The following is a 9,496-nucleotide window of genomic DNA, read 5'->3' as shown; positions in this document are numbered from 1 at the left end:
TTGTGGTAAAATCTTGTCTTTGACAGATTAAGCTGCACATGGAAACTGTGGATATTTTTGTATGTTGTCCACTGCCTTGCCTACATAACGGCTGTAATCGGAGTGACTTTATCCAATTACTTATTGTGGATAAGCTCTGGTATTTCTTATTAGATAGCTGCCATGTCCTTCAGATGTTCCTGATAGCTTGCCAAACCAGACAATTTTTGCCTGCTGGATCAGCCTGCATTAGCCGAAAACAGACAAATAAGAGATGTCACATGTGCAAGTGTGCAGTTTAATATAATCACAGATCATCACACGATTCCAAGTGTGGAATTGCTGTTATTTAACAGTTCTAAAAATACATAATCTGTATAGAGGAATTGATACTGGTTAGTGTAGATTGGTTTCATAAATGCACAAAAAAGTTACATCTATTAATGGTTTAAAATGGTTTCATTTGTGACACAATTTCTCCAAAATATCTTATTAAAATATTGTTTTTATTTGCAAAAACCTTAACCAGGACAGATTGGTAAAAATAACAAAAAAGATACAAAGTGTGCTTAATAGTGGAAAGAAAACAAGTATATATTAATGTTTAAAGGTCCAATTTGTAATATTTTGGAGGATCTATTGACAGAAATGCAATATGCAATAATATTTGGCCTAGAATGAAAAATTTGTATCTACATAAAGCGCGGGTCCCCTTGCATGGAATGTGCCATTTGTTTCTAGTAACCCTAAACGGAAAAACTGCTTTATAGAATGCGTTTCGTAAATACATTGGCTCCTTTGGCAAAGGTAATAAAAAGTAAAAAAGTAAAAAAAAGTAATACAATTTTCTTAAATTGCTCTTTTCTTGACAGCAATTTCCTGCCAATTCCATCACCAATGGCTAGATATTGCATTGTAGAGTGTAAAATTCCAAACGGTCATGGATATTATATAACACATGGGCACAGATTACTGATGCTGAAGGATCTCAATTTAAACCCCAAAACCCATCTGTTGGTCTGGGGTGCTTGCGGAAAGTATCGCAAGAAGCCCCTGGCACTTGTTCTGTCTGGCCAGTCGTACTTTCCTTGCTGGTCCCATTCGACACATACCTTGGCAAGCACAGGATGTGTCAGTGCAAATTCCAGTGACCCAAAATTAGGCCACAGAAATCAGTGTTCCCTTGAGGGCAGGAGGGGAAATGTGATCTCCAGCAGCCCTTGTGGTGTGTAGCGTGACAGTCAGCCATCAGAGAGGTTTTGTTTTTTGAAGCTCACGAAAAAAACATTATTTATAAATACCTCGTACAGACAAGCAGGTCTGTGTGTTCTGCCGCCGTCCAGCACAATGTATCCTAATAGTGGACTGTGGGGGCACCTGTGGCTCATAAAGCCCTATACATGAGAATAGGAAACAAAATAATTACACCACTGTTACTGTAAGTAGTCTTAGACGAAAGTAAAGATGAAGTACATGATCTTACAAGACAAGAAAAGTTCAAAAACAAAAAGAACAATATGAACTGTTTATCCGACACAATACAGTATTAAACTACACAAATAGAGATGTATAGGTCCATAAAGACTCTTTTCCCACAAAGTAATAAAATGTTCTTACTGTAAGCAATTTCCTGCCAATTCCATCACCAATGGCTAGATATTGCATTGTAGAGTGTCAAATTAAAAACGTCCATGGATAACACATGGACACAGGGTCACTGATGCTGAAGGATCCTTCTCAATTTAAGCCCCAAAACCCATCTGTTGGTCTTGGGAGCTTGAGGAAAGTATCGGACGAAGCCACTGGCACTTGTCCTGTCTGGCGGGTCGTACTTTCCTTGCTTGTCCCATTCGACACATTGCAAATTCCAGTGACCCAAAATTAAGATTTGGAATGTGTTTATAGTGTTGAGAAATAGGTGAATTGTTTCATTAATTGTGCGTTAGCAATCAAGAAAAACTGTAATTCATATTAATATTTTATTGTATATTAATTGTATTAAATTAAATGAAAACTTCTCGACAGTTATTGATTCTTTGACGAGGTCTACCGGAAGTTTGGGCCACATAACGTTTATTGATGTATTGATGTATGATGAAATATGATAATTTGAGGATGCTAGGGTGTCTACCTAGTTGATTCAAATTAGCCTAACCACCACAAATCTTGTAGGACATACTGTTTTGAACAGGTTTAATTCACAAATGTATTATAATAATCCAAAATAATCAAATTAACCCAACCTAGAGGTTCATTGAAATGTGAGCACAGTCAGCAATATTAAGCAACCACAAGTGAATGTAATCCTATTAATAGCATTATAAACCAATATCATGGGTAATTTTCAACTAATAGTTCAAAGATGAACCCACTCCTAAATGTATTTCAAGACCCACGTCAAACTTCCGAATTCCTATAGCTCTGACTCATGCACATGACACAGATACGCCCACTAACTCCGTATGGAGAATCTGCTCAAAACCACAACTTCCTTCTAGTAGTGAAATTTCTACGTAGAAGTAGTTCTGTAATAAAACATCACAGATCATGAGAATGAGGCAAGTAGATGAAGTCCCGATAACTCACGTTACAGCTGTTATGTTAGATATGTGAAACCTTTTATAGCAAAGATGCCGTAATGCATCCGCGCCAGTGACTTACTGTAGAATTAATTTACAATTTAGTTTTAAACATAAACGTACCTAGTTCTTATATTTTCTTTCATAAAACAACACTTAACATCTTAGGTCATTTTTCTGGTTATGTAAATTGTAATTTTAGAAGTTTTAAATATTTTTTACTAGAACACAAGACAAAAATGCTTAGGAAGAATGTCATTTATTGCAGTGCTGCTGTTCTAATGCCAGTAATGAGACCAGTCTCTTCTTGCTTATTATGAATTTCAAAAGTCAAATTGCTTTGATTTGGATTAAAGTAATTGCAAACAGCACTAATAGGAACGTAGTATTACGCGTTTTACAGTGCACTTTGTTTCCCTTTTTATATATAATACATTAAAAGTGTGTTTCAATAAATGTTATAAGGAAAAATATAGAAGCACCAGGGATGATTTCTCTTTAAAATATATTTTATATAGACAGCTGCAAAAAACAATGAAAGACAAGCAATACCTTTCATTCCATGTAATAAAAAACAGAATGCCCAAATTTAATGTTGTCATTGAGAAGTTAAAGTATGTAGAAACTCTAACCAAATCTATAAATACATAAAATACATACATATAATGAAGAATTTGGTTCCAAAATGAAAACTTCACAAATCATGTTTTTATTGTGTTTTATTGTGTTACTTAGCTGTATTTTTTAGTTATCAAACCAACTGCAGTTTGATGGATATTAATTGGAATGCACAATAAATTAAAAAACTGAGTTTTCTCATGTTTGGAACCAAACTCTTCGAATATAATTACTCTGAGGCTTGACTGCACTAAACTGAGTCAGTAATAGTAATACTCAAAGTACTTGCATGTAAGAGTCTGTACAAGGTTCTTGTACAGTAGCTGCACTCAATCTCTTGCGGCATTTCTTTAAAAGGTACTGCCACTGGCAATACACAGTTTTTAGACCTGGGTCTGACACATCAGTCATACACAGAAATGTACTGCATTTCTCACATGCATACACATCAGCCCTCTTCTTAAGAGTATCACTGTGTTTTCATTGTAAGAGCTGTTTTCAGGGACATAATGCACTGGCACTTGAAAGCATTAAGGCTCTGTCTTGATACTTGAAGCATCCAAGTAAATGCAGTTTCTGTTTTCCATTTCAGCTTTGGTCCATTGCCTTCAGATGTTTGTATTAAATTCTTGAATGCTTTAGATTTGGAATATGACCACTGAACATAGCTGTAATACTGACTGTATGGGAATATCTGCAGCGTTTCTTTCTCTTAGAAAGCACACACAGAGCATTTCGCCTTGTTTCGCACCATTGAAGGAAAACACTACCGACTGAAACAACAGCCGCAAAGCCACTATTTCAGCCGAAAATAAGCTACGGTTCAAAATTGAAGATTATGTGAGTCTCCAAAAGCAGGTTTAAGTAGAATGTCACCTGATTCCATTCCAAGAAACGTAAGTAACAGAGTCAAAGCCTTCTAGCGTTTCCCAAACTGTTCATATCCATTTCTTTTCATTCGTTTAAGCTTAAATGTCCACTGAATGTAATCTATTCAGAATGGCAACGTGTCCATGAACATTTTTTCCACAATAGGTGGAGGGGGAACCAAGTCTTCTAGTTTGAGATAGAAGATTCGCTGGAGACCCTGAGTGCACAGCGTTCTCAGCTCGGGAAGCTTGCTCAGGAGTCGGGACAGGTAGTTGGGCCGGGCGGCTTCGGAGGCACTTGTGGAGACGTTGTCTCTGAGACACGTGACCAGGCGGTTCTGGAGGTCCTCAATCCGTTTGGGCTCTTTCAGGCCATGCCGATCTGTAGGTCACAGTCAGAGTTATAGACTCTACATTACATTTGTATATCCAGTGTATGAGTAAGAGAATTAACGTTATTAACCTGTGATTATAACCAGCGTAGCGAGACAGGAGAAAGACGATACGTCAAAGTTCAAGCGATGTAAACTCTGAGAGAACTCCATGATTGAGTCAATCCAGTCACCGAAGCTTCGCACACACTGTGTCCGGTGAAGGACCATCCCACTGCAGAAAATAAGCTTTTCTGTCTCAGGGTTAGACCTGAAGAAATAAATCAACTGAAATCAGCATCATCTTTCTTCTCTTAATAAACTCCCTAACATACACAATCATGTACTTAAACAGTTTAAAATATACTGAATTTACTGTACCTGTAAGCTAGTCGAAGTATGAAAAGCTCAACAAAAGCTGACTCAAGGAGAAGGTCTTGGTCCTCCTTACAGAACGCATTGAATCCTGGGATGTTACCAGCCCACTTCCTGATAACATCCATTGACCCTGTAAGCAGGTCATAAAACTGCTGTATGTCATTGGCATCCGCCTTCTCAGACAAACCAGATACTGATTCCTGATACTACACATTGACAAAAAACACAAAACATGCATGTTATTGTTTTCTATATCGCATATCTCAGAATGTATACATTATGTCCGATCATTTGAACACTTACAATCTATAAGTAATGTAACGCTTGACCAAAGATGGTCAAAAAGGATAAACAAAGTGTGTTCTGAACTCACCTTTGAATAGTCTAGATTTCCGCTGGCAGGGTTGGAGTCCATATGGGCCGTGACGAGAGAGGCGATGATGTTGACAGGGGAAGAGACGGACACAGAGTCTTGAGCAACTTTTGGCTTGGATGGCAGACGACCCCTTCTACCTTTTAGGCTGTCTGTTCTTACAACTACAAAAAAGGAACAATACAGTATATTAATATTCCACTTGTTTTTAGGATACTGGTGATAAAATTATGTGGAAGACAAGACCAGTCTTTAAATAGCATGGGAACATTTTTAGTAAAAGCCAAAAATACTTTATATGGATCAAATGATTAGTTTTACTGTTATGCCAACCATTAGGATATTAGGTAAAGATCATGTTCCATGAAGATATTTTGTAAATTCCCTGCCATAAATATATTATATGTATATAACCTAAAAACTTCAGAGGCAATTTTCTCAATATTTCGATTTTTTTGCACACTCAGATTCCAGTTTTAAACTGTTGTATCTCTTCCAGGTATTGTCCTATCTTAACAAACCCATACATCAATAGAAACCTTCATTATTCCGCATTCAATTTACGTTAAAATCAAATTTTCGAATATATGAATATATGAAAACATAAAAACAAACTGAGATGTTGTGACATAAATTGTTACCTTCTTTCACCATTCCCACAGCTAGGCACTTCTGAAAACGGCAAAACTGGCATCGGTTTCGCCGCCTTTTGTCCACTGGACAGTCTTTGTTGGCAAGGCAAACGTACTTGGCATTTTTCTGTACTGTGCGCTATAAACCATAAAGGAAACTTTCAGTTAATACTAACCAAATATAATTAGCATACAATTTTAAGATAATAACATGAACGCATGAAAATGCATTAAAATACTGTTATAAAATGGAATACATTATATATTTTACAAATATTGTAAAATTACCTTTTTAATTACACGTAGTAGATATAACAGATAATGAATCTGAGCGTTTGTATGCTCACCTTGAAAAAGCCCTTGCACCCTTCACAGGTGCGCACCCCATAATGCTGACAGGACGCATTGTCTCCACACACTGCACAGCGTCCCTCATTTCCTGTGGGACTCCTCGCTTTAGGAGAAAGGTGTCCATCCATCAGTACTGACCCATCACGGTTTCCCTGTTCCAGGCCAAGCGCACTGAAGGGAAGAGGAGAACCATGCTGCTGGTTCTGTGAGAAAGGGTCCTGATCCGAAAGTTGAGGCTGCAAATGGTTCAGGGGAGAAAGCTCATCAGCTGTGAAATGCCCAAAAGGGAAAAACGATCCAGCTGGGGTCAAAGGACTCTTCTCTGAAGCCCAGCAGCCATCGTCTGGGGAACAAGGACCGTAGGCGCTGTCCCAGGTCGGCACGGGCTGGTACCCAGGAGTCGAGGGAGATGGTGCAGAGGCTGGACTTCCAAAGCAGTTTGACCCACCTGAAGAAGACAACGTCTCATCCAGGTAACTGAAAGCGAACGTGCCTGGGTAGCAGCCGTACACCTGGAGATCATCCAGCTTGAACGAGTCCTGCCCAGGGGTGGCACCTGCACAGGTCGAAGCAGCGGCGGAGGCAATCTGGCAGGAGTAGGTGTCAAACTCGCCAACGTAGCTTCCGACAAGAGAAGTAATGCTCGGCAGGGAGGGAGCAGGGTGCTGGTCCCGCTGGTCAGTCACATCCATGGCCAACCTGGAGGTGAAGTCAGGAATCAAAAACTCTGAGCTGAAGAGCGAACTCTCATAGGTCTGGATTCCATGTTGACTTTGAACACAGGTCATTTCTGCAGGACAAAACCACAACATCTACTTTAATACAGTAGATATTGTTGCAGAAACATCCAAAGAATGAGCATACATGAAGGAAAAAAGCACGCTCTAACTATACCGTCACATTCCTCGAGAATCGAACGCTTAGACTGCATCTCAGATCTCAGTTACAGGTCAAAGAGTCAATGTTACTCGATCAAGGTGGTTCTCTGAAGTGTTACCAAAACCAGAAGAACGTCGGCGAACGTAACACGTGGGCCGCCTGTCTGAGAGGGTGTGTATATTTTCATGTGCGAAAACACACGTCAGAAAGTCGAAAGGTATATGTAAGACTTTTTTAGATACACCACAATTTCACCAACAAACACAATAAGTCTGTTATCTCATAATGTTCCATAAGACTACATAACAAAAAATTGAAAGACTATCACACTGAGGGCAGTGAGGAACATTATTCATAACTTTTATATATGCCTTACATAACAATGTTTTTAATTCATGTCAATTTTACTTCTACACGGGAGCAAGCAACTTTACTTTAACTCACTCTGCAAAACTTATGTTTCAGCACGTCGTCAGAGTTTTGTGACCTTCCACCCAAAGCAAGGTGAGAACATGGCACCCCTGAACTCACATACCGACTAAAGCGCTCATTTGAAATCCCCCAAATATCGACAACGCAATGTGACATCGACAATTGCAATATGAGCAATAAATAATACATTAACAAAAAACAGTCCGTTTGTAAATGAGAATGTGTGCAGATAAAACTATCGGCTGCGATTACAGACGTGTGCGCGCACCTGTTGCAGCGCGTGCAGAGGCGCTCCGCTTAAATACTCACGCCCCCCTCTGAGCCTTTAACCACTGCTTCACTTCGTACGGTTTACATGCAAGTTTAAACTATTGAAGTTTTAAATTATGAATATCGGGAGAGCATTATTAAGGTGTTTTTTATCATATGCTTTTAACTGCGCTGGAAACGCGTTATATTTCAGAATACCTATCGCGCGCTCCCGATAGTACTACGAAGGTACAAAACACACGAAATCGATTAACTTACTAACAAACACTGTCTAGTCAACACGTTTCTTTTGGACTGCTTTAAATTAATTTTCTGGTCGTATACGGTTTTGAAGAAGCATAAGCAGAGACAGGATAGTAGGCTAAAAAAAGCTAACTTAACGACATACCTGATAATGTATTGTGGTAGTGGACTTAAAAGTGCCCGTATTCCAAGAGATGGATAACCATGTATAACGTCCACTGCTACGACAAGACGCTTATCTCGAATTTCTGAAAGCGAGCAGATATATACAGACTACTTTAATGTGCCGTGACGTCAGAGGTGCATCCTCTCGAGGCGTTCCACTAGCAAATATGGTCATGCAGGGGCGGAGATCCTTGGCAAATCTTTCCGAAGGCTGGCCAACCAGAGCGCTCGAAGTCAAAAGACATGACGCACGCATGGGATTCCACTGACGCAAACAATCCGCACGATTGTTGTTCTAATTATAGTCGCGTACTGCTGTGCAACCTGTTGAATTTCGGTTAAAAATAGTGTGAAGACACAAATAACTAGCAGATATAAAAGGAGCGATAAAACGCACACAAACGTTCATGCGTTTCGTCAGGATTCGTTTCTAATTGTTTGGCCATTTGACATAAAATACGTTTTTTCGTCTACAGCAATAAAGTTAATTTAGTTAATAAAGTGAAGTTAATTTAGTCCGTAGTGGCATTGATAAACTATGAAGTCAACATGAATTATACGTCAAGACATGTTTTAAAACAATATAATTTTTCTTAAATTCTTAAACGAATGCTATTGCATAATTCCCCTTCCTCCCCCAGACAGCCACAAAGAGCCCGCAAGGAGGGTAGGGCTACACCTGCATGAACTTGTCAAAACAAGAGTGTAGAGAAAACTGACGTGAACGCTTTTATACTACAATACTGTCAATGCCAGTAAATGTCACGTTTACTGTGCCACGTGGTGATTCTCACGCCTAATATTTCCTTCCAGCTGGGAATACAATTTGGGAACTTTACCAGTAAATGACAATAAAAAATCATTTTAAACCTGCTGACAGAAAGACAAAACATCGATCCAACCGAGTTTAAATTGAGCTGGACTTCTGACAAAATGCTTAACTCTCTGGGGCAGTTTCCCGGACAGGGTTTAAGGCTAGTCCCAGACTAACTGAAATGTTAGAGGTGTCTTCAACGAAAATAATTTACACTGGCATATCTTAAAATATATCAGTGTGATTGTTTTGTCTCAAGATGCACACCAGTAATGTTTTTTGTAAAACATAACTTAAATATCCTAATTTAACTAAGGCCTAGTCCTGGTTTAAACTAATCCTTGTTCGGGAAACCGGCCCAATGTGTTCATTGTTTCAATGAATATATCCACTTTTCAAATACAACTCAACAAACTGCCACGCACTTCTGTAGGTGAGAAGTTGTTACTAGTGCTATTTTAAAGAGCATGTCTTGATCCAGACATGCCTGGTGTGCTTGCTAGTGAGCTACGAGGTGATGATAGCTGTGTCCATATCATTTCT

The 9,496-nt window shown here is 39.0% G+C and overlaps 1 protein-coding gene across 1 annotated transcript; it reads right to left on the bottom strand.

Moving 5' to 3' along the window:
• Positions 1 to 2,803: 2,803 nt before the first annotated feature.
• Positions 2,804 to 8,282, bottom strand: nr4a1 (nuclear receptor subfamily 4, group A, member 1). Its single transcript, XM_079477690.1, has 7 exons — positions 8,120 to 8,282; positions 6,147 to 6,940; positions 5,809 to 5,938; positions 5,168 to 5,331; positions 4,798 to 5,000; positions 4,509 to 4,687; positions 2,804 to 4,427 (listed from the first exon to the last, which is right to left on the bottom strand). Exons 2-7 carry the CDS (start codon positions 6,936 to 6,938, stop codon positions 4,171 to 4,173), a joined length of 1,725 nt encoding a protein of 574 aa, XP_079333816.1. The 5' UTR covers positions 6,939 to 6,940; positions 8,120 to 8,282; the 3' UTR covers positions 2,804 to 4,170.
• Between the last annotated feature and the right edge of the window lie 1,214 nt (positions 8,283 to 9,496).

Source organism: Barbatula barbatula (genome assembly GCF_947034865.1).
Source record: "Barbatula barbatula genome assembly, chromosome: 17".
NCBI lineage: Eukaryota > Metazoa > Chordata > Actinopteri > Cypriniformes > Nemacheilidae > Barbatula > Barbatula barbatula.
This window is presented reverse-complemented; position numbering and strand designations above follow the sequence as displayed.

Excerpts from the sequence above, each read along its gene's own strand:
- nr4a1 (XM_079477690.1), bottom strand. The coding sequence starts at position 6,938 with ATGACCTGTGTTCAAAGTCAACATGGAATCCAGACCTATGAGAGTTCG. Across the intron at positions 5,001-5,167 it reads GAAATCTAGACTATTCAAAG|TATCAGGAATCAGTATCTGG; the intron begins GTGAGTTCAGAA and ends GTCAATGTGTAG. Across the intron at positions 4,428-4,508 it reads TACGCTGGTTATAATCACAG|ATCGGCATGGCCTGAAAGAG; the intron begins GTTAATAACGTT and ends TGTGACCTACAG.